The 23,704-nt window shown below is 48.8% G+C and overlaps 1 protein-coding gene across 1 annotated transcript; it reads left to right on the top strand.

The window, feature by feature from the left end:
• Positions 1 to 7,691: 7,691 nt before the first annotated feature.
• Positions 7,692 to 10,932, top strand: ZBTB3 (zinc finger and BTB domain containing 3). Its single transcript, XM_055290122.2, has 2 exons — positions 7,692 to 7,906; positions 8,155 to 10,932. The coding sequence occupies exons 1-2, from the start codon at positions 7,808 to 7,810 to the stop codon at positions 9,772 to 9,774; spliced, it is 1,719 nt and encodes a 572-aa protein (XP_055146097.2). The 5' UTR covers positions 7,692 to 7,807; the 3' UTR covers positions 9,775 to 10,932.
• The last annotated feature ends 12,772 nt before the right edge of the window (positions 10,933 to 23,704 follow it).

Raw genomic sequence — 23,704 nt, 5'->3', positions numbered from 1 at the left:
CTAGCCGTCGTGGGCGAGAGCCACTAATCCCCGCCCCTCATCCCCGCCCCCCGGCCATCAAACAGCAACTGGTTTTTTTTTTTTTTGAGACAGAGTCTCGCTCTGTCACCCAGGCTGGAGTGCAGTGGCGCGATCTCAGCTCCCTGCAAGCTCCGCCTCCCGGGTTCACGCCATTCTCCTGCCTCAGCCTCTCCGAGTAGCTGGGACTACAGGCGCCCGCCACCACGCCCGGCTAATTTTTTGAATTTTTAGTAGAGACGGGGTTTCACCGTCTTAGCCAGGATGGTCTCGATCTCCTGACCTCGTGATCCGCCCGCCTCGGCCTCCCAAAGTGCTGGGATTACAAGCGTGAGCCACTGCGCCCGGCCTTGTTTTTTTTTTTTTTTTGAGGCGGAGTCTCGCTCTGTTGCCCAGGCTGGAGTGCAGTGGTGCTATCTCGGCTCACCGCAACCTCCGCCTCCCGGGTTCAAGCGATTCTCCTGCCTCAGCCTCCCGAGTAGCTGGGATTAAAGACATGTGCCACCACACCTGACTAATTTTGTATTTTTAGTAGAGATGGGGTTTCTCCATGTTGGTCAGGCTGGTCTCAAACTCCCAACCTCAGGTGATCCACCCACCTCGGCCTCCCAAAGTGTTGTGATTACAGGCGTGAGCCACCGCTCCCGGCCGGCAACTGTCTGAATTGCTTGAACCTGGGAGGCGGCCCGAGATCTTTCCACTGAACTCCAGCCTGGGCAATAAGAGCAAAATTCCGTCTCAATAGATTAGATAGATAGATAGATAGATAGAGAGATAGATAGATAGATAGATGATAGATAGATAGATAGATAGATAGATAGATAAAAATAGATAGATGCTACCCCTTACTGCTTTCTTCCTAGATGCCTGGGCAACAAGAGTGAAACTCCATCTCAATAAATAAATTAAATAAATAAATGCTACCACTTACTACTTTCTTCCTAGATGCCAGACACTGTGTTAAGCACTTTATATAATTCTCTCCCTTAATTCTCATAGTAATCTACAGAAATTGGTGTAGAAATAAAAAAAAAAATGTACTGCCGGGCGCGGTGGTTCAAGCCTGTAATCCCAGCAGTTTGGGAGGCCGAGACGGGAGGATCACGAGGTCAGGAGATCGAAACCATCTTGGCTAACACGGTGAAACCCCGTTTCTACTAAAAATAAAAAAAATTAGCCGGGCGTGTTGGCGGGCGCCTGTGGTCCCAGCTACTCCCAAGGCTGAGGCAGGAGAATGGCGTGAACCCAGGAGGCGGAGCTTGCAGTGAGCTGAGATGGCGCCACTGCGCTCCAACCTGGGGGACACAGCGAGACTCCGTCTCAAAAAAAAAAAAAAAAAAAAAAAAATGTACACGAGCCTTAGCCAAAAGGCCAAGAAGCTACAGAAAATAATGAAAGTTAGGCCGGGCGTGGTGATTTAAGCCTGTAATACCAGCACTTTGAGAGGCCGAGGAGGGCGGATCATGAGGTCAGGAGATTGAGACCATCCTGGCTAACACGGCGAAACCCCGTCTCTACTAAAAATACAAAAAATTAGCCAGGCGTGGTGGCACGTGCCTGTAGTCCCAGCTACTAAGGAGGCTGAGGCAGGAGAATCGCTTGAACCTGGGAGGCGGAGGTTGCAGTGAGCGGAGATCGCGCCACTGCACTCCAGACTGGCGGCAAAGCAAGACGGAGTCTCAAAAAAAAAAAAAAAAGGCCGGGCGCGGTGGCTCACGCCTGTAATCCCAGCACTTTGGGAGGCCGAGGCGGGCGGATCACGAGGTCAGGAGATCGAGACCATCCTGGCTAACACGGTGAAACCCCATCTCTACTAAAAATACAAAAAATTAGCCGGGCGAGGTGGCAGGCGCCTGTAGTCCCAGCTACTTGGGAGGCTGAGGCAGGAGAATGGCGTGAACCCCGGGGGGCGGAGCCTGCAGTGAGCCGAGATCGCGCCACTGCACTCCAGCCTGGGTGAAACAGCGAGACTCTGTCTCAAAAAAAAAAAAAAATATATATATATATGTATATATATATGTGTGTATATATATGTATATATATACGTGTATATATATATACACGTATATATATATATATATTTAAAAGCTATTGGAATCCCAAAAAACACTTTAAGCCTCGAGAGAGATATGACTGCGAGTCACATATAGTTTACAACTTCTTTTCTCAGATTATAGATTAACTCTTTTTCTATTTTTTTTTTTTTTTTTTTTGAGAAGGAGTCTCGCTCTTTCACCGAGGCTGGAGTGCAGTGGCGCGATCTCGGCTCACTGCAGGCTCCGCACCCTGGGGTTCACGCCATTCTCCTGCCTCAGCCTCCCGCGTAGCTGGGACTACAGGCGCCTGCCACCTTGCCCGGCTGATTTTTTGTATTTTTAGTAGAGACGGGGTTTCACCGTGTTAGCCAGGATGGTCTCGATATCCTGACCTCGTGATCCGCCCGCCTTGGCCTCCCAAAGTGCTGGGATTACAGGCGTGAGCCACCGCGCCCGGCCTTTTTTATTTTTATTTTTTTGAGACAGAGCCTTGCTGTGTCACCCAGGTTGGAGTGCAGGAAATCCATGACTATTTTATCCTCTGTTAAAAAATATTACACGCGGCCGGGCACGGTGGCTCACTCTTGTAATCCCAGCACTTTGGGAGGCCGAGGCGGGCGGATCCCGAGGTCAGGAGATCGAGACCACGGTGAAACCCCGTCTCTACTAAAAATACAAAAAATTAGCCGGACGTGGTGGCAGGTGCCTGTAATCCCAGCTACTCAGGAGGCTGAGGCAGGAGAATCTCTTGAACCCGGGAGGCGGAGGTTGCAGTTAGGCAAGATCTCGCCACTGCACTCCAGCCCAGGCAACAGTGCGAAACTCCAAATAAAAAAAAATTGGAAAAAAAAAATACATGTACTCTTTCCAAAAAGAAACATTGTCTATAGCCAACCAAATTGCTATAACTATGTACCAATCTTCCATGAAAAATGTAATCCTACTAAAAAGTCCTGTGTGCTTGCCTATATAAATGAAATCTTAACTTTCTTACTTCACAACACTGACTCCATTCCTCTGGAGTTGGTGTTTCCAGGTGTTCCATCCTCATACTTCGCACTTGAAAAAACCCTAAATTAGGTTCTGACCTGTCGGATTATTTTAGGTTGACACTGATACTATTATTCTTACCTTATAAATGAGCCGGAAAAAGATCAAGGGGCGGTATTTGGGTATGAATAGCTGACCTGCTCCAAAGCTTGTGTTCCTTTTTTTTTTTTTGAGACAGAGTCTCGCTCTGTCACCCAGGCTGGAGTGCAGTGGCACAATCTCGGCTCACATCAAGCTCCGCCTCCGGGGTTCACGCCATTCTCCTGCCTCAACCTCTCCGAGTAGCTGGGACTACAGGCGCCCGCCACCACGCCCGGCTAATTTTTTTGTATTTTTAGTAGAGATGGGGTTTCACCGTGGTCTCGATCTCCTGACCTCGGGATCCGCCCGCCTCGGCCTCCCAAAGTGCTGGGATTACAAGCGTGAGCCACCGCGCCCGGCCTCCTTTTTCTTTTTTTCTTTCTTTCTTTTTTTTTTTTTGAATCGGAGTCTCATTCTGTCGCCTAGGCTGGAACGCAGTGGTGCAATCTCGACTCACTGCAACCTCCACCTCCCAGGTTCAAGAGTGATTCTCCTGCCTCAGCCTCCCAAGTAGCTGGAATTACAGGTGCCCACCACCACGCCCAGCTAATGTTTTTTTTTTTTTTTGTATTTTTAGTAGAGACCGGGTTTCACCATGTTGGCCAGGCTGGTTTCGAACTTCTGACCTTAGGTAATCCATCTGTCTCAACCTCCCAAAATGCTGGGATTACAGGCCTGAGCCACTGCACCCGGCCCCACCTTTTTTTTTTTTTTTATTCTTGAGAAAGGGTCTCATTCTGTCACCTAGGCTGCCAGGCTGGAGTGCTCATTGCATTCCCCAGCTACAGGTATGGGTCCCCATGCGCGGGTAATTTTTTATTTTTTGCAGAGATGTGGGTCTTACTCTGTTGACCAGGCTAGTCTTGAACTTCTGGCCTCAAGTGATCCTCTTGCTTTGGTCTCCCAAAGTGTTGGGATTACAAGTGTGAGCCCTCATACCTGGGAAAGTCGCCTTCTTCACTACTGTAAACTCTACTGCCTGAGACTGAAACTTTGGATAAAAAAGACACCAAAGCAATGACAAGGACTGTTGTGTCTGCTCCTCAAAGTGTGTGCATGTAGAGCCTGAAAGCTCAGAACAGCAATTCTCAAATTGTGGTCCCCAAAAGAAACCTTCAGGGGATTGGTGAAGTGCTCTTCTAGTTACATGTCTGTGTGAAACCAACTTTTCTTCATGTATTTCAATCAAAACAATATATCCTAATAGCTAATAGAAGCAGATGTGAAAATGGAGCTGTCTCCTATAGAAACAGTATGATATTGTGAAATATACATTTCTTTGACCCCATTTTCTGGCATGCAACTCCTAAATCTCTAAAGTGATTTTTTTGGTATGCTAATGATTAACTGATGGCTGGCAGGCCCTAGGTAGCTTCCGGATGGGGGCTGGTCACCATAAAGAGCAGGGCATGATTGGAAGGTTGGGGTTTTCAGCCCACCCCCAACTTCTGGGGAGTGGAGGGGGTGCTGAACTGTTTAGCTGATCACCAATGGCCAATGGTTTCAGCAGTCATGCTTACATAATGAAGCATCCACAAAAATCCAAAAGGACCGGGTTCAGAGATTCCACATGGCTGAACACCTGGAGGTTCCTGGAAGGTGGCACACCGGAAGAGGGCTCGGAAGCTCCACATCCCTTCCCCATACCTCACCCTAGGCACCTCTTCATCTGCATCCTTTGAAATAGCCTCTATAATAAACCAGTAAACGTAAGTAAATGTTTCCCTGATTTCTATGAGCCACCCTAGTAAGTTAACGAAAGCCCAAGTAGAGTTGTGGGGGCCTAGATTTACAGTTGGTCAGTCAGAGGCACAGGTAAAACAGCCTGGGGCTTTTGACTGGCATCAGAAGTCAGGGGCCACGTCTGGTAAACAATAATTTGATTTAAAAAAAAAAAAAAAAGGAAGGGAAAGGAAGGGTGGGAGGGAGGGAGGCAGGGGAAAGAGAGAGACGGGAGAGACAGAAGAAAAGAAAACGGGGAAAAGAAAGAGAGAAAAGAAAGAAAGAAAGAGAGAGAGAGAAACAAAGAAAAAGAAAGAAAGAAAGAAAGAGAAAAGGAAGGAAAAGAAAAGAAATAAAAGAAAACAAAAGGAGATAAAAGAAACTAGTACTGGGGGGCCGGTGGGGAGGGCGATCTTGGGATCTGCACCCTAAACCTTTGAAATCTGAGGTTATCTCCAAGTAGACACTGTTGGCATTAAACAAGAGGACACCCAGCTGGAATTGCTTGCTTGTGGACTGGGGAAAAAACCAACACATTTGGTCACACAGAAGCCTTCTTTGTTGATTGTTGTGGTGGTGTGAGAGGAGAGAAAAACAGTGTCTCCCCCCAACTCCCCTGTAAAATAATGCCATTATTCTCACAACGTTATTTATTGCTTTTGGTAAATAGTTACTTTTCCATCTCTATTTTAAAATATATGTATATATATATATATATATATGCCGGGGGCCGTAGCTGATGCCTGTAATCCCAACACTTTGGGAGGCCGAGACGGGCGGATCATCTGAGGTTGGGAGTTCGAGACCAGCCTGACCAACATGGGAAAACCTCGTCTCTACTAGAAATACAAAATTAGCCAGGTGTGGTGGCGCACGCCTGTAATCCCAGCACTTTGGGAGGCCAAGGCGGGCGGATCACGAGGTCAGGAGTTGAGACCATCCTGGCTAACACGGTGAAACCCTGTCTCTACTAAAAATACAAAAAATTAGCCAGGAGTTGTGGCCGGTGCCTGTAGTCCCAGCTACTCGGGAGGCTGAGGCAGGAGAATGGCATGAACCCGGGTGGCGGAGCTTGCAGTGAGCCAAGATCCTGCCACTGCACTCCAGCCTGGGCGACAGAGCGAGACACTGTCTCAAAACAAACAAAACAAACAAACAAACAAATATAAATATATATGAGGCCAGGCAAGGTGGCTCATGCCTGTAATCACAACACTTTGGGAGGCCAAAGTGGGTGGATCACCTGAGGGGTCAGAATTGCAATGAGACAAGATCACCCCACTGCACTCCAGCCTGGGTGACAGAGCAAGACGCAAAAAAAGAAAAATAAATGAAAATTAAATTAAATTAAAAATTAAAAAGGTCAGGCTTGGTGGCTGACACCTGTAATCTCAGCATTTTGGGAAGCCAAGCTGGGAGGATCACATAAGCCCAGGAGTTCAAGACCCACCTGGGCAACACAGAGAGTCCCCCGTCTCTATTTACAACATATACATATATATATATTTTTTGAGACGGATTCTCCTGCCTCAGCCTCCCAAGTAGCTGGGATAATAGGTGCCAAGCTTATTTTTATATTTTTATTATTATTTATTCTTTTTTTTTTTTTGAGATTGAATTTCACTCTTGTTGCCCAGGCTGGAGTGCAATGGCGCAATCTCGGCTCACTACAACCTCCGCCCCCCAATTTCAAGCGATTCTCCTGCCCTAGCCTCCCAAGTAGGTGAGATTACAGACATGCGCCACCACACCCTGCTAATTTTTGTACTTTTAATAGAGACGGGTTTTCTCCACGTTGGTCAGGCTGGTCTCGAACTCCCGACCTCAAGTGATCCACCCGCCTCAGACTCCCAAAGTGCTGGGATTTCAGGCACGCGCCACCATGCCCAGCTGATTTTTGTATTTTTAGTAGAGATGGGGTTTCACTATGTTGGTTAGACTGCTCTTGAACTCCGGACCTCAAGTGATCTGCCCGTCTCAGCCTCCCAAATTGCTGAGATTAAAGGCGTGAGCCACTGAACCCAGCAAATCTTAGAATTTTTGAGAGGAAGGGACCTTCAAGAGACAAACGCAGTTCAGGGACGTGTGGCTATTGCCCACAGTCACCAGTTGGTTCTCGTTTTTTTAGGGGGGTGGGGGGACAGGCTCTTGCTCTGTCGCCCAGGCTGGAGTGCAGTGGCACGATCTTGACTCACTGCAACCTCCGCCTCCCAGGTTCAAGTGATTCTCCTGCTTCAGCCTCCCCAATAGCTGGGATTACAGGCGCGCGCCCCCACGACTTGCTAATTTGTGTATTTTTAGTAGAGACTGGGTTTCAGCATGTTGGCCAGGCTGGTATCGAACTCCTGACCCCAAGTGATCCGCCCTCCTCGGCCTTCCAGAGTCCTGGGATTAGAGGCGTGAAGCACTGCGCCTGACCTAGTTGGTTCTCTTTTTCCCTGTCAGCCTGTAGCGGGAGTGGCGTGCTGTCAGCTGGGGTCCGACACTGTAAGGTTCCCGACCTCCAGCCTCGCCAGGAGAGCGCCGCGTTCAGCGACTCCGGAGCCGGGTACCTCCTGCCTGCTGGATTAGGTAGGAGAAGCTCAGCCAATCCTGAGGGCTCGGAGGCAAGGAAGGCGGGACCAGGAGGAAAAGTTGAGGACAGGAGCGCCACCCAATCCAGCGCCTGACTGTAAAAGCGATGGCGGCGAGCACCCAATTGTAGACGGCAGTTAGAGGGAGGATGGTTAGTGAAGAGCGGACCAATCCGTGATAGGGGAGGGCAATCTTAAGCCAATTAAAGCTGAGAAGGTGGGAAGGGGCGGAGCTCGCCCTGTGGCTGCTCGGTGGTGGGTGAGGGATCGGCTTTCTCCGCTAGTTCCCACCCTGGGAGTCCTTAGCCCCTGGAATGCGTGAGGGAGATGCTTAGGGAGTTCCCGAAGTGGGGCGTAGAGGCATCGCCTGGCAAGGCCTGGGAGCGAAAAAGATCTCTACTTCGTGGAGCCGTTGGACGCCACCGGGTGGGCATCAAGGAAGCGGAGAGTGGCTAAGGGGCGGGACTTCCGGGGGCAGGGCTTATTGGGCGGGGGTGGGGCCTGTTCTAAGGTTAGGCCGAGGTGGGCGGAGCTAATAGGAGAGCTTTGGGTGTGACCTAGGAGAAAGAAGGGCAGTAACTTAAGCGATTGTTTTGGAGTGGCAAGGGATAGTTAAGGGCTGATAAGGTTGCTGGGGAGGTTACCTGTCTTAACTCACTGTCCTTTTTTCTCAGGGAGCCACTGGTGGGGACCTTTTTTGGGCCCCCTTTCCTTCCTGGGGTACTATGGAGTTCCCAGAACACAGTCAGCAGCTGCTGCAGAGCCTCCGGGAGCAGCGGTCCCAGGGTTTCCTTTGTGACTGCACCGTGATGGTGGGTAGTACCCAGTTCTTGGCCCATCGGGCTGTGCTGGCCTCCTGCAGCCCATTCTTCCAGCTTTTCTACAAGGAGCGGGAATTGGACAAGAGGGATCTGGTGTGTATTCACAATGAAATTGTCACAGCCCCAGCCTTTGGGCTGCTTCTGGACTTTATGTATGCTGGCCAGCTGACCCTGAGAGGGGATACCCCTGTGGAGGATGTGCTGGCAGCTGCCAGCTACTTGCACATGAATGACATCGTCAAGGTGTGTAAGCGGCGGCTTCAAGCCCGGGCCCTGGCAGAGGCAGACAGTACCAAGAAGGAGGAGGAAACCAACTCACAGCCTCCTAGTTTGGAGTTTTTGTCTAGTACTTCCCGTGGCCCCCAGCCTTCGTTGGCATCTGCTGAGACATCAGGCCGTTGGGGCAAAGGGGAATGGAAAGGCTCTGCCGCTCCCTCACCTACTGTCCGTCCTCCAGATGAGCCACCAATGTCTAGTGGGGCTGACACTACACAGCCTGGCATGGAGGTTGACACACCACATCTGCGGGCACCTCATCCACTAGTGGCTGATGTCTCTCTTGCCAGCCCTAGTAGCTCCACTGAGACCATTCCTGCAAACTACTTCTCTTCTGGCATCCCAACAGTTTCACTGGAGCCACTGCCATCTCTTGGTGTGAGTCCTGAGAGTCTGAGGGTGGTGGAACCAAAGGATCCTGGAGGACCACTGCAAGGCTTCTATCCCCCAGCCTCAGCCCCAACCTCAGCCCCAGCCCCTGTCTCAGCTCCAGTTCCATCCCAGACTCCAGCCCCAGCTGAAGCTGAGCTGGTCCAGGTGAAAGTTGAAGCTATTGTGATCTCTGATGAAGAGACTGATGTGTCAGATGAACAGCCTCAGGGTCCTGAGAGAGCATTCCCATCTGGAGGAGCAGTGTATGGGGGACAGCCCTCCCAGCCAGAGGCTTTTGAAGACCCAGGGGCAGCAGGACTGGAGGAGGTGGGGCCAAGTGACCACTTCTTGCCAACAGACCCTCATCTACCCTACCATCTGCTGCCAGGTGCAGGGCAGTATCATCGAGGATTGGTGACCTCACCCCTGCCTGCACCCGCATCCCTGCATGAGCCACTTTACCTGTCTTCTGAGTACGAAGCAGCTCCAGGAAGCTTTGGGGTTTTTACTGAGGATGTTCCCACCTGCAAGACATGTGGGAAGACCTTCTCATGCTCTTACACACTACGGCGACATGCCACGGTGCACACACGTGAGCGACCCTACGAGTGCCGCTACTGCCTGCGGAGCTACACGCAGTCAGGGGACCTCTACCGCCACATCCGCAAGGCTCACAACGAGGACCTGGCCAAACGCAGCAAACCAGATCCAGAAGTGGGATCCCTTTTAGGGGTGCAGCCTCTCCCTGGCTCCCCAACAGCAGACAGACAGAGCAGCAGTGGTGGAGGGCCACCCAAAGATTTTGTACTTGGCCCCAAAAACTAACATCTAAGGGAGCATGAGCTGATGCTAGGCTGCTCTTACCATCCTTAGATGGCAGCTCAGAAGGTTGGTGGCATCTCATCACCCCTGCTGGGTGACAAGAATAAAGGTTCTGCCCAGGCTGAAAGTTCCTACCCTTTTTTTTTTTTTTAATTTTTTATTTTTTTGAGACAGAGTCTCTGTCGCCCAGGCTGGAGTGCAGTGGCGCAATCTCGGCTCACTGCAAGCTCAGCCTCCCGGGTTCACGCCATTCTCCTGGCTCAGCCTCCCGAGTAACTGGGACTACAGGCGCCTGCCACCATGCCCGGCTAATTTTTTTGATTTTTAGTAGAGACGGGGTTTCACCGTGTTAGCCAGGATGGTCTTGATCTCCTGACAGATCTCCTGACCTCGTGATCCGCCCGACTTGGCCTCCGGCAGTGCTGAGATTATAGGCATGAGCCACTGCGCCCAGCCACCTTTTTTTTTTTTTTTTTTTTTTTTTTTTTGAGAGAGTCTTGCTCTGTCGCTGAGGCTGGAGTGCAGTGGCGCAATTTCAGCTCACTGCAACCTCTGCCTCCCGGGTTCAAGCAATTCTCTCTTTGTTTTTTTTTTTTTTGAGACGGAGTCTTGCTCTGTCCTCCAGGCTGGAGTGCAGTGGCGCAATCTCGGCCCACCACGCCTGGCTAATTTTTTGTATTTTTTAGTAGAGATGGGGTTTCACCATGTTAGTCAGGATGGTCTCGATCTCCTGACCTCATGATCCGCCCGCCTCAGCCTCCCAAAGTGCTGGGATTACAGGCTTGAGCCACCGTGCCCGGCCTCAAGCGATTCTCTTAACTCAGCCTCTCGAGTAGCTGGGATTACAGGAATGTGCCACCACGCCCAGCTAATTCTTGTATTTTTAGTAGAGACAGGGTTTCACCATGTTGGCCAGGCTGGCCTCAAACTCCTGACCCCAGGTGATCCGCCCACCTTGGCCTTCCAGAGTGCTGGGATTAAAGGCATGAGCCACCATGCCCAGCCTCCTACCCTTTTCTTTGCCCAGCCAAATAAGCAGGACTTTATGGGGCAAAGCATATGTCAGCTCTCTCCAAGGGCACTGGGAATTTTCCTGAGGTGTAATCGCTTCTCACTGTATGTTCTGGAACATAAAGGTAGCAATGAAAGTATTTCTTTGAACTGTTGTTGGCTGGTTTCTTCTTCCTGCATGCCTTCATACCTCTCCTTCAGTTCTTTTTTTTTTTTTTTGAGACGGAGTCTCTCTCTGTCACCCAGGCTGGAGTGCAGTGGCGCAATCTCGGCTCACTGCCAGCTCCGCCTCCCTGGTTCGCACCATTCTCCTGCCTCAGCCTCCCTAGTAGCTGGGGCTACAGGCGCCCGCCCCCAAGCCCGGCTAATTTTTTGTATTTTTGTATTTTTAGTAGAGACAGGGTTTCACCGTGTTAGCCAGGATGGTCTCGATCTCCTGACCTCATGATCCGCCCACCTCTGCCTCCCAAAGTGCTGGGATTACAGGCGTGAGCCACAGCTCTCCTTCGGTTCTTTTTAGAATGTCACATCTGTACTTGGGGTAGGGGTAGGGGTCAGATTGCTCATGAGGAAAAAAGTGGGACAGGCAGAGGGCGATGTAGCCTTAGGAAAAGTATACAAATTAAGGAAGCTTATAAAATTATGATTTATTATTGCAGTTGAGCTCCTGTTTTCTGGGCTATATCAGACATTTCGTATAAATATTTAATCCTCAACAATGTTAGGAGGTATGAGGTCCACTTCCTGTTTTGTTTGTTGTTGTTCATAAACAAACCTGAGACTTAGAAATCAAAGTTAACTTGTTCAGGGTCACAGAGGCTAGTTAAGGGGCAAGCCAGCATTTGAACCTGGCTTGCCACTGCAAACACCCTGCCTGCTATACTGGTTAAAAACATTGTTTCATCCAGGTGCGGAGGCTCATGCCTGTAATACCAACACTTTGGGAGGCCGAGGCGACCAGCCTGCCCAACGTGGTGAAACCCCATCTCTACTAAAAACACACAAAAAATTGCCTAGGTACGGTGGCTCACACCTGTAATTACAGCACTTTGGGAGGCTGATGCGAGCGGATCACTTGAGGTCAGGAGTTCAAGACCAGACTGGCCAACATGGTGAAACCCTGTCTCTACTAAAACTACAAAAATTAGCCAGGAGTGGTGGTGGGCGCCTGTAATCCCAGCTATCTGGGAGGCTGAGACAGGAGAACCATTTGAACCTAGGACGTAGAGGTTGCAGTGGAGCTGAGATCACACCACTGCACTTCAGCCTGGGCGACAAGACCAAAACTCCACCTCAAAAAAAAGAAAAAAATTATCCAGGCTTGGTGGCGGGTGCCTGTAATCCCAGCTACTCAGGAGGTTGAGGCAGGAGAATTGCTTGAACCTGGGAGGCGGAGGTTGCAGTGAGCCGAGATCGCGTCATTGCATTCCAGCCTGGGCAACAAGAGTGAGACTCTGTCTCAAAAAAAAAAACAAAAAAAAAAAAAAAAAAACATTGTTTGAAGTGCTGTTGGGGTGGCTGATGCCTGTTCTCCCAGCACTTTGGGAGGCCGAGGTGAGGCATCGCTTGTGGCTAGCAGTTACAGATTAGCCTGGGCAACATAGTGAGGCCTCCCGTCACTATAAAATAATAATAATAATTAAAAGTTGAACGTAGTTAACCAAAAACTATAAGTTGTTTTCTTTTTCTGTCCTTTTGTGTATTTGGCTTTGTTCCCTTGTTACCTCTGCTTTCCCCACTGAAAGACCTTTTGTTGATAGAACAGGTACTGTATTGATGATTTGAAATTTTTGCCTACAAGTTGTAGATATGAATTGAGTTCTCTGAAGATGAGAAACTGAAAGGCCGGAAACACTAAGGCCCATAGTGGCTGATTAGTGGCGGGAGGTTGAGGGTCTGAGGTGCTGTGGCAATGATGGGTGCTTGCAAAACCTAAAGCAAGAAACTCAGGATGAGAGGATATTATAGTTCATGTAGTCTGACTCCCTCACTTGAAAAGTGTGACGACAACAGTATAAGGAGGTTTAGGTTACTCACCTAAGGTCACGCAGGTGGTTACTGACAGTGGAGATAGCAAAGAAATGGGAGTTTGGAGTGCCATCATGGGATGGGGGCAAAAAGGGCTCTAGGAATGTGTGAGGAGTCTGGCCCCGCCTGTGCTGTAGGAGGGCCTAGAGGTTTGCCTACAAACTTTTCCTTGGTACATAAGGACATGAGTGCAAATAAAGCAGGAAGGAAAACAGAAATAGGCTGGGCGCAGTGGCTCACGCCTCCAATCCCAGCACTTTGGGAGGCCAAGGCGGGTGGATCACGAGGTCAGGAGTTAGAGACCAGCCTGGCCAACATAGTGAAACCCCATCTCCACTAAAAATACAAAAAATTAGCTGGGCGTGGTGGCGGGTGCCTGTAATCCCAGCTACTCAGGAGGCTGAGGCAGGAGAATTGCTTGAACCTGGGAGGCGGAGGTTGCAGTGAGCCGAGATCACGCCATTGCCCTCCAACCCTGGGCGACAGTGCGAGACTCCATCTCAAAAAAAAAAAAAAAAGAAAAAAAAGGGGGGGAAATGACAAATATTCTAAATTTTCTTTCTCTCTTTTTGAGTCTGTGTCATATTCAGCACTGTGAACCCTTACCAGCAAGTGACTATTTTTGAGTTACAGGAAGGAGAGAAAGGTGAGCAGCCATGTGGCTAAAGAAAGCTCCTTAACTAGGACATATGGGAAGCAAAAGATGGTTAACATTTTTCTGCTGAATGAATTCTACATTCTTTCACATTCTTTGTGTTGAAATAACCTTCTAGCTTATCTTTCAAATGGCTCTTAATTTTATTTATGCAAGTACATTACTGCTTTAAATTCCTTGATGAAACAAGGCAAGATATAAATAAATACAATAAAAGCTATTCTAGCTGGGTAGAACACCTTTTCAAAAGTCTTCCCTAGAGTAAATATCAAATCAAAATGCCTTTATGAATCAGTTGCCCTTAAAAAGGTGGATTTTACGGTCTGTATATCTCAATTTCAACAGAAACACAAAGCAGAAAAAAAAAAAACTGGTTGTCTCAGAACATCAGTTCTTAAAATCAAGGCATAATAAATGGTCTACATGTGTGGACGATTTTGATGTAGATAATCTCTCCAGACAGTCTGGGGAACACAGGAACCATTGTATTGATCAGATTGTGGTCACATGTACTACTTAGCTAAAGAGGTTCTGTTCCTGGTGAGATTCTCCTGAGAAGCAAGCATTTGCTTTCAATATCCAGCATAAAGGGCATGTTTTCTTGCAGGTGGCAGTCAGGAATTTGCAATATTTTATTTATTTATTTTTTTTTTATTTATTTTTTTTTTTTTGAGACGGAGTCTCGCTCTGTCACCCAGGCTGGAGTGCAGTGGTGCAATCTTGGCTCACTGCACGCTCCGCCTCCCGGGTTCACGCCATTCTCCTGCCTCAGCCTCTCCGAGTAGCTGGGACTACAGGCGCCCGCCACCACGCCCGGCTAATTTTTCGTATTTTTTTTAGTAGAGACAGGGTTTCACCGTGGTCTCGATCTCCTGACCTCGTGATCCGCCCGCCTCGGCCTCCCAAAGTGCTGGGATTACAAGCGTGAGCCACCACGCCAGGCCGAATTTGCAATATTTTTATTTATTTATTTATTTTTTTTTTTTTTTGAGACAAGGTCTCCAGGTTTCCGAGGCTGGAGTGCAGTGGCACTATCATGACTCACTGCAGCCTCAACCCCTCTAGCTCCCAAGTAGCTGGAACTACAGATGTGCACTACCACGCATGGCTAATTTTTGTAGCTTTTGTGGAGATGACGTTTCGCCCTGTTGCTGAGGCTAGTCTCAAACTCCTGGGCTCAAGCGATCCACCTGCCTTGGCCTCCCAAAGTACTGGGATTTCAGGCGTGAGCCATCATGCCCAGCCCGCAACATATGTAAAGCAGTAGCTATCACAGTTACAGCCACTGTGGCCTCATTATTATTATAATTTTTTGATGGAATTTTGCTCTTGTTGCCCAGGCTGGAGTGCAATAGCATGATCTTGGCTCAGCGCAATCTCGGCTCATTGCAACCTCTGCCTCCCGGGTTCAAGCGATTCTCCTGCCTCAGCCTCCCTAGTAGCTGGAATTACAGGCTGCGCCACCATGCCTAAATTTTTTTGTATTTTTAGTAAAGATGGGGTTTCTCCATGTTGGTCAGGCTGGTCTGGAACTGCCAACCTCAGATCCACCCCGCCTCGGCCTCCTAAAGTGCTGGCATTATAGGCGTGAGCCACCGCACCCGGCCTCATTTTATTTATTCTTATTTTTTTAGTTTTTTAGTTTGATTTTTTTTAGACAGAGTCTCCCTCTGTCACCCAGGCTGGAGTGCAGTGGTGGCTGGGATTACAGGCATAAGCCACCATACCCAGCCTGCGGCCTCAGTTTATCTGCTGAATGGTAGGAACAGTTTATGCCAATTTGTAGAGATGTGATCAATAAATTATTTCTCATTTCCACTGGTCTTAATGCTCCCATTCATGGATTCAAGGAACCATAGGCTCCTGGGGATCAGCTCATCTAATTGCTAGTCTAACACTGAATCCTCCTTTTGCCAGTTGTTATCAAACCTCCACTTGAGGCCGGGAATGGCACCTCACACCTGGAATTCCAGCACTCTGGGAGGCCGAGGTGGGCAGATTATTGGGAGGTCAGGAGTTGAAGACCAGCCTGGCCAAGATGGTGAAACCCTGTCTCTACTAAAAATACAAAAATTAGGCGGGCGTCGTGGCGTGCACACACCTGTGGTCCCAGCTACTTGCTTGGAGGCCAAGGCAGTAGAATTGCTTGAACCTGGGAGGCAGAGGTTCTAGCAAGCCAAGATCACACCACTGCATTCCAGCCTGAGGAACAGAGCGAGACTCCATCTCAAAAAAAAAAAAAAAAAACAAAACAGGCCGGGCACAGTGGCTCACACCTGTAATCCCAGCACTTTGGGAGGCCGAGGCCAGTGGATCACAAGGTCAGGAGTTCAAGACCAGCCTGGCCAAGCTGGTGAAACCTCATCTCTACTAGAAATACAAAAATTAGCCAGGAGTACTGGCGGGCACCTGTAATCCCAGCTACTCAGGAGGCTGGGGCAGGAGAATGGCTTGAACCTGTGAGGCGGAGGTTGCAGTGAGCTGAGATTGTGCCACTGTACTCAAGCCTGGGCTACAGAGCGAGACTCTGTCTCAAAAAATAATAATAAAAAAAAAAACCTCGGCAGGGCACGGTGGCTGACGCCTGTCATCCCAGCACTTTGGGAGGCCGAGGCGGGCGGATCACGAGGTCAGGAGATCAAGACCATCCTGCCTAACACGGTGAAACCCTGTCTCTACTAAAAATGCAAAAAGTGCCGGGCGCGGTGGCTCACGCCTGTAATCCCAGCACTTTGGGAGGCCGAGGCGGGCGGATCACGAGGTCAGGAGATCGAGACCATCCTGGCTAACACGGTGAAACCCCGTCTCTACTAAAAATACAAAAAATTGGCCGGGCGAGGTGGCAGGCGCCTGTAGTCCCAGCTACAAGGGAGGCTGAGGCAGGAGAATGGCGTGAACCCCGGGGGGCGGAGCCTGCAGTGAGCCGAGATCGCGCCACTGCACTCCAGCCTGGGTGAAAGAGCGAGACTCCATCTCAAAAAAAAAAAAAAAAAAAACTAAAAATGCAAAAAGTTAGTCAGGCGTGGTGGCAGGCACCTGTAGTCCCAGCTACTTGGGAGGCTGAGGCAGGAGAATGGCGTGAACCTGGGAAGTGGAGCTTGCAGTGAGCCGAGATCGTGCCACTGCACTCCAGTCTGGGTGACAGAGCGAGACTCTGTCTCAAAACAAAAACCCAAAAAACTCTTTCCCAAAGGAAACCTATTGTTGGTGTCCTAGTTGTTGGATTTCCTTAGACTGAGCCAAAATCTGTCTCCCTTTATAGGAGTATGGACCAGGCCCCAGCCTATTAAGTTTCATACTGAGAATGTTTGCTTGTGAGCTATAAACTTAGTTTTCTTCTTTTTTTTTTTTTTTGAGATGGAGTCTCATTCTGTAACCCAGGCTGGAGTGCAGGAGCATGATCTCGGCTCACTGTAAGCTCCGCCTCCCGAGTTCACACCATTCTCCTGCCTCAGCTTCCCAAGTAGCTGGGATTACAGGCGTGTGCCACCACGCTGGGCTAATTTTTTGTATTTTTTGTAGAGACGGGGTTTCACCATGCTAGCCAGGATGGTCTCAATCTCCTGACCTCGTGATCTGCCCACCTCGGCCTCCCAAAGTCTGGGATTACAGGCGTGAGCCACCGCACCCGGCCCCGACAATAATTCTTACTCAAGTTTCTCTTTTTCTCAATGAGAATCCAAAGTAGTGTCATGCATTTATTTGATTGATGTCTCTTAACTGTCTTTCTTTTTGAGACAGGATATCACTCTGTCGACCAGGCTTCAGTGCAGTGGCACAATTTTAGCTCACTGCAACCTCGACCGTTTGGGCTCAAGTGATCCTCCCACCTTAGCCTCCTGAATATCTGGGATTACAGGCATGCACCCTAGTCCCCACTAATTTTTATATCTTTTGTAGACAGAGGGTTTTGCCATGTTGCCCACATTGGTCTCAAACTCCTGGGCTCAAAAGATCTGCCCCCTTCAGCCTCCCAAAGTTCTAGGATCATTGGCGTGTGCCACTGAACCTGGCCTTAAGTTTTACTAGGTTTCCCTTCCCTTTTTCCTTGCAATTTATTTGTTGAAGCAGCTGGGGTTGTTTTATGGTTTGAGGGTCTGGAGTTTGCTGCTTACATCCCCATAGTTTCATTTAACATATTCCTCTGTCCAAACGTTCCTTTAAAAATATTTATTTAGGGCCAGGCACAGTGGTTCAAGCTGTAATCCCAGCTACTCAAGAGGTTGATGCAAGAGGATCCCTTGAGCCCAGGAGTTCAAGGCTATGATCACACTACTGCACTCCAGTCTGGGCTACAGAGCAAGACCCTGTCTCTAAAAAAAAAAAAAAAAAAAAATAGGCCGGGCGTGGTGGCTCACGCCTGTAATCCCGACACTTTGGGAGGCCGAGGCGGGCAGATCACGAGGTCAAGAGATCCAGACCAGCTGGGTGCGGTGGCTCACGCTTGTAATCCCAGCACTTTGGGAGGCGGATCACGAGGTCAGGAGATCGAGACCACAGTGAAACCCCATCTCTACTAAAAATACAAAAAAATTAGCCGGGCGTGGTGGTGGGCGCCTGTAGTCCCAGCTACTTGGAGAGGCTGAGGCAGGAGAATGGCGTGAACCCAGGAGGCGGAGCTTGCAGTGAGCCGAGATTGCGCCACTGCACTCCAGCCTGGGCGACAGAGCGAGACTCTGTCTCAAAAAAAAAAAAAAAAAAAAAAAAAAAAAGAGATCCAGACCTTCCTGGCCAAGATGGTGAAACCCTATCTCTACTAAAGACAAAAATTAGCTGGGCGTGGTGGTGGGTGCCTGTAGTCCCAGCTACTTGGGAGGCTGACACAGGAGGATCACTTGAACCCAGGAGGCAGAGGTTGCAGTGAGCCAAGATCGCACCATTGCACTCTAGCCTTGCAACACAGTGAGACTCCGTCTCAAAAAAAGAAATACACTGGGCTCCGTGGCTCACGCCTATAATCCCAGCACTTTAGGAGGCTGAGGTGGGTGGATCACCTGAGGTCAGGAGTTTGAAACCAGCCTGACCAATATGGTGAAACCCCGTATCTACTAAAAATACAGAAAAAAATTTAGACAGGCATGGTGGTACATGCCTGTAATCCCAGCTACTTGGAAGGCTGAGGCAGAATTGCTTGAAACTGGGATGTGGAAGTTGCAGTGAGCCAAGATTCTGCCAATGCACTCCAGCCTGGGCGACAGAGCCAGACTGTCAAAAAAAAAAAAAATATATATATATATATATATATTTCTACACACATCCATATATATTAGTACAGGTAGTGAGTGGTTTTGGCAACATTGTGAAGGTGGTGGGTATGAGTTTGGGAAACACTGTCCCTCGTGCCAAGGTGTATAATCCTTCACATTCACCATGAATGCTTCTTCTTCATTCAAAATCTTCAAATCCTCTGTGGAAAAAAGGACTGATAAAGTGTGCAGCCTCTCCTTCCACAAACTTCTGAATACAGAGATTGAGGCACTCTCTGGCTGGTTCCCTCAGGACCTTGAGGACGTCCTCAAGACCTGCATCAGACTGCCTTTGTCATTTCCCTGTTCATTAAGATTTCCATTAGGAGCTGGGCTTCTCAATAAAAACACAAATGTAAGCCTGACTCTGTGCTATCTCTTAGCAGCATTAATGAAAGGATTAGTGCAACAAATTTCTTTTTTTTTTTTTTTTTGAGACAGAGTCTCGCTCTGTCGCCCAGGCTGGAGTGCAGTGGCGCAATCTTGGCTCACTGCAAGCTCCGTCTCCCGGATTCACGCCATTCTTCTGCCTCAGCCTCTCCAAGTAGCTGGGACTACAGGCGCCCGCCACCACGCCCGGCTAATTTTTTGTATTTTTAGTAGAGACGGGGTTTCACCGTGGTCTCGATCTCCTGACCTCGTGATCTGCCCGCCTCGGCCTCCCAAAGTGCTGGGATTACAAGCGTGAGCCACCGTGCCCGGCCAGTGCAACAAATTTCTAAAATGCATTTTTAAATATCAGTTTTATTTTTTCCTCATTGATGCAGAAGATAGCTTACTGTAACATCAAGTGTTTCAAATAAAATGAGAACACGAAACCATTGTAAAGCAAATAAAACATGCAATCATGACAATATTTTGTCAATAAACCTAGGCCTAGCAATTTAAGAAACTTAGAAGAGGAATAAGGTATTTTACTTTTGTTTGTTCTGTCCTTGGACTTTATTGATGGACTGATTGAGACACAGTTTTGCTCTGGTTGACCAGGCTGGAGTGTAATGGCATGACCTTGGCTCACTGCAACCTCCACCTCCTGGGCTCAAATGATTCTCCTGCCTCAGCCTCCTGAGTAGCTGGGATTACAGGCACGTGCCACTACACCTGGCTAATTTTGTATTTTTTTTAGTAGAGATGGGGTTTCATTATGTCAGTCAGGCTGGTCTCAAAGTCCTGACCTCAGGTGATCCACCCACCTTGGCCTCCCAAATTGCTGGGATTGCGGGGGTGAGCCACTGCACCTCTCCTGTCCTTGGACTTTAGTAAAAGTTTTTCTTGTACGCTGATGGTTGTATTCTTTAAAGTTATAGGGAAGAACAAAGAGGAGTCTAGCTCGCCGGGCGCGGTGGCTCACGCTTGTAATCCCAGCACTTTGGGAGGCCGAGGCGGGCGGATCACGAGGTCAGGAGATCGAGACCACGGTGAAACCCCGTCTCTACTAAAAATACAAAAAAATTAGCCGGGCGTGGTGGCGGGCGCCTGTAGTCCCAGCTACTCGGAGAGGCTGAGGCAGGAGAATGGCATGAACCCGGGAGGCGGAGCTTGCAGTGAGCCGAGATTGCGCCACTGCACTCCAGCCTGGGCGACAGAGCGAGACTCCGTCTCAAAAAAAAAAAAAAAAAAAAAAAAAAAAAAAAAAAAGAGGAGTCTAGCTCATTGAGAAAGGGGGTGTTATTGACAAAGGACTATTTTTTTTTTTCCCTGAAATCTGTTTGCTCTGTGGTTATATGATGGTTAAGCACATGCTTATTGCCACCACTTATAAAGGTAGAGGCTGTGTTAGTCTCATCTATGTAGTACCCACAACATCACAGACATTATCCACCATGAAAAAACAGAAACAGAAAAACAAAGGGGCTCCTGGTTGATGGAGCCTCCTACTGAGCCAGGAGTGCACCATACTGCAACTTGCCCCCATGTCCAACACAGCTTCTAGAGTTTTATCAGGTGTTTAAAAGGCACTAAGCAAGAAATGCCCTTCCTCATTGTTTTTTTGTTTTGTTTTGTTTTGTTTTTTGAGATGGAGTTTCGCTCTTGTTGCCCAGGCTGGAGTGCAGGGGCATGCGATCTCTGTTTACTGCAACCTCTGCCTCCTGCGTCTCAAGCGATTCTCCTGTCTCAGCCTCCTGAGTAGCTGGGGTTTACAGGATGCGTGCCACCACACCTGGTTAATTTTTTCCATTTTTAGTAGAGATGGGGTTTCACCACATTGACCAGGCTGGTCTCAAACTCCTGACCTCAGGTGATCCAGCCTCCCAAAGTGCTGGATTACAAGCATGAGCCAACACGCCCAGCCTGTTTCTCTTCTCTGTGAGGACCTCAGCCCTTGCAAAATATGAGATGACAGGTAAAGGACAGATTTATTTTCATTCTGCTCTATTATGTATGTTTTTCTTTCTTTTTTTTTTGAGACAGTCTCACTGCCACAGGCTGGAGCGCAGTCGCACAATCTTGGATCACCGCAATCTCCGCCTCCTAGGTTCAAGTGATCCTCCCACCTCAGCCTCCCCAGCAGTTGGGATGACAGGCACCTGCCATCACTCCCGGCTAATTTTTGTATTCTTAGTAGAGATGGGGTTTCACCATGTTGGCCAGGCTGGTCTTAAACTCTGGACCTCAAGTGATCCACCCGCCTCAGACTCCCTGTGTTGGGATTACAGGCATGAGCCACCATACCCGGCTAGTATGTATGTTTTCAGAAGATGTAATAATCTTTTTTTTTTTTTTTTTTGAGACGGAGTCTCTCTCTGTCACCCAGGCTGGAGTGCAGTGGCGTGATCTCGGCTCACTGCAAGCTCCGCCTCCCGGGTTCACACCATTCTCCTGCCTCAGCCTCCCAAGTAGCTGGGACTACAGGCACGCGCCACCAAGCCCAGCTAATTTTTTTTGTGTGTGTATTTTTAGTAGAGACAGGGTTTCACCGTGTTAGCCAGGATGGTCTTATTTTTTTTTTTTTTAGAGAAATGAGTATACTATAGATATGCACCTATTAAAAATTAAAATGTTCACTTAGGTGCTTTCTTTGGCATGAGGTCTGAAGGCTTTATTAAGTAAATACTTAAATGCTTTACTCCAAAGGTTTTAAAATAGTTTAATGAAAAAATAAATATAGTGTATTAATGATCTAAGTATGAGAAACAGCAAGGACAAAATAGCAAATATTTTTGTAGGGGAAAAGGAATCTGAATGTATGTGGAATATTATGGAGAATAAGAAATTAATTTAATGGGGGCTGTGGCGGGGGGTGGGAGAGCATGAGCAAAAATAGCTAATGCATGCTGGACTTAATACCGAGGTGATGGGTTGATAGGTGCAGCAAACCACCATGGCACACGTTTCCCTATGTAACAAACCTGCATATCCTGCACATGTATCCTGGAACGTAAAATTAAAATAAAAAAATTAAACAAAATGGTTACTTTTGGCCGGGCATAGTGGCTTACACCTGTAATCCCAGCACTTTGGGAGCCCGAGTGGGTGGATCATTTGAGGCCAGGAGTTCAAGAGCAGCCTGGCCAACATGGCAAAACCATGTCTCTACTAAAAAGGAAATACAAAAAAATTAGCTGGGCATGGTGGCACATGCCTGTAATCCCAGCTGCTTGGGTGGCTCAGACATGAGAATCGCTTGAACCTGAGAGGCAGAGGTTGCAGTGAGCCAAGATGGCACCACTGCACTCCAGCCTGGGCAACAGAGTGAGACTCTGTCTCAAAAAACAAAAAGTTACTTTAGTATATTTGGGCTTATTTATTTAGACATGTCACTCTATCACCCAGGCTGGAGTGCTGTGTCAGTATCTTGGCTCACTGCAACCTCTGCCCTCCAGATTCAAGCAATCCTCCCACCTCAGCCTCCAGAATAGTTGGGACTACAGGTGAACACCACCAGGCCCAGCTAATCTTTGCATTTTTTTTTTTTTTTTGAGATGGAGTCTCACTCTGTTGCCCAGGCTGGAGTGCAGTGGCGCAATCTCGGCTCACTGCAAGCTCCGCCTCCCGGGTTCACGCCATTCTCCTGCCTCAGCCTCCCGAGTAGCTGGGACTACAGGCGCCCACCACCATGCCCGGCTAATTTTCTGTATTTTTAGTAGAGATGGGGTTTCACCATGTTAGCCAGGTCAGTAGATCTCCTGACCTCGTGATCTACCTACCTCAGCCTCCCAAAGTGCTGGGATTACAGGCCTGAGCCACCGTGCCTGGCCATCTTTGCATCGTTTATAGAGACAGGGTTGCACTGTGTTCCCCAGGCTGGTCTTGAACTCCTGGACTCAGTATCTCTCCACTTCTGCCTTCCAAAGTGCTGGGATCACAGGCATAAGCCACCATGCCCAGCCTGGCCCATTTATAATTGTCTTGTTTCCAGTACCTGGGACCACAGGCGTGTGCCATCTTGCCAGGCTAATTTTTGTATTTTTTTTTTTTTTGAGACAGAGTCTCGCTCTGTCACCCAGGCTGGAGTGCAGTGGCGCAATCTCGGCTCACTGCAAGCTCCGCCTCCCGGGTTCACGCCATTCTCCTGCCTCAGCCTCTCCGAGTAGCTGGGACTACAGGCGCCCGCCACCACGCCCGGCTAATTTTTTGTATTTTTAGTAGAGACGGGGTTTCACCATGGTCTCGATCTCCTGACCTCGTGATCCGCCCGCCTCGGCCTCCCAAAGTGCTGGGATTACAAGCGTGAGCCACCGTGCCCGGCCTAATTTTTGTATTTTTAGTAGAGACAGGGTTTTACCATGTTGGCCAGGCTGATCTTGAACTCCTGACCTCAGGTGATCCGCTGGCCTCAGCCTCCCAATGTGCTGGGATTACAGGCATGAGCTAGAGCGCCCGGCCATATTTCCCACTTTGGTTTGGGCTTCTGAAAAAATAAAGGAAGACACTTCTTTCTGCCTATCCTATGTCATCCTCTGCAAGCCGTTGCCTCTGTATATAAGTACATCTAACAACACTGTAATGAAAAATCTATGCCAGAGATATGATTAATTCCACCCACAGCTGA

This window comes from Symphalangus syndactylus, chromosome 1 (genome assembly GCF_028878055.3).
Source record: "Symphalangus syndactylus isolate Jambi chromosome 1, NHGRI_mSymSyn1-v2.1_pri, whole genome shotgun sequence".
Classification (NCBI taxonomy): Eukaryota; Metazoa; Chordata; class Mammalia; order Primates; family Hylobatidae; genus Symphalangus; species Symphalangus syndactylus.
Note: the sequence above shows the minus strand (reverse complement) of the source record. Positions and strands in the feature narration are given on the sequence as shown.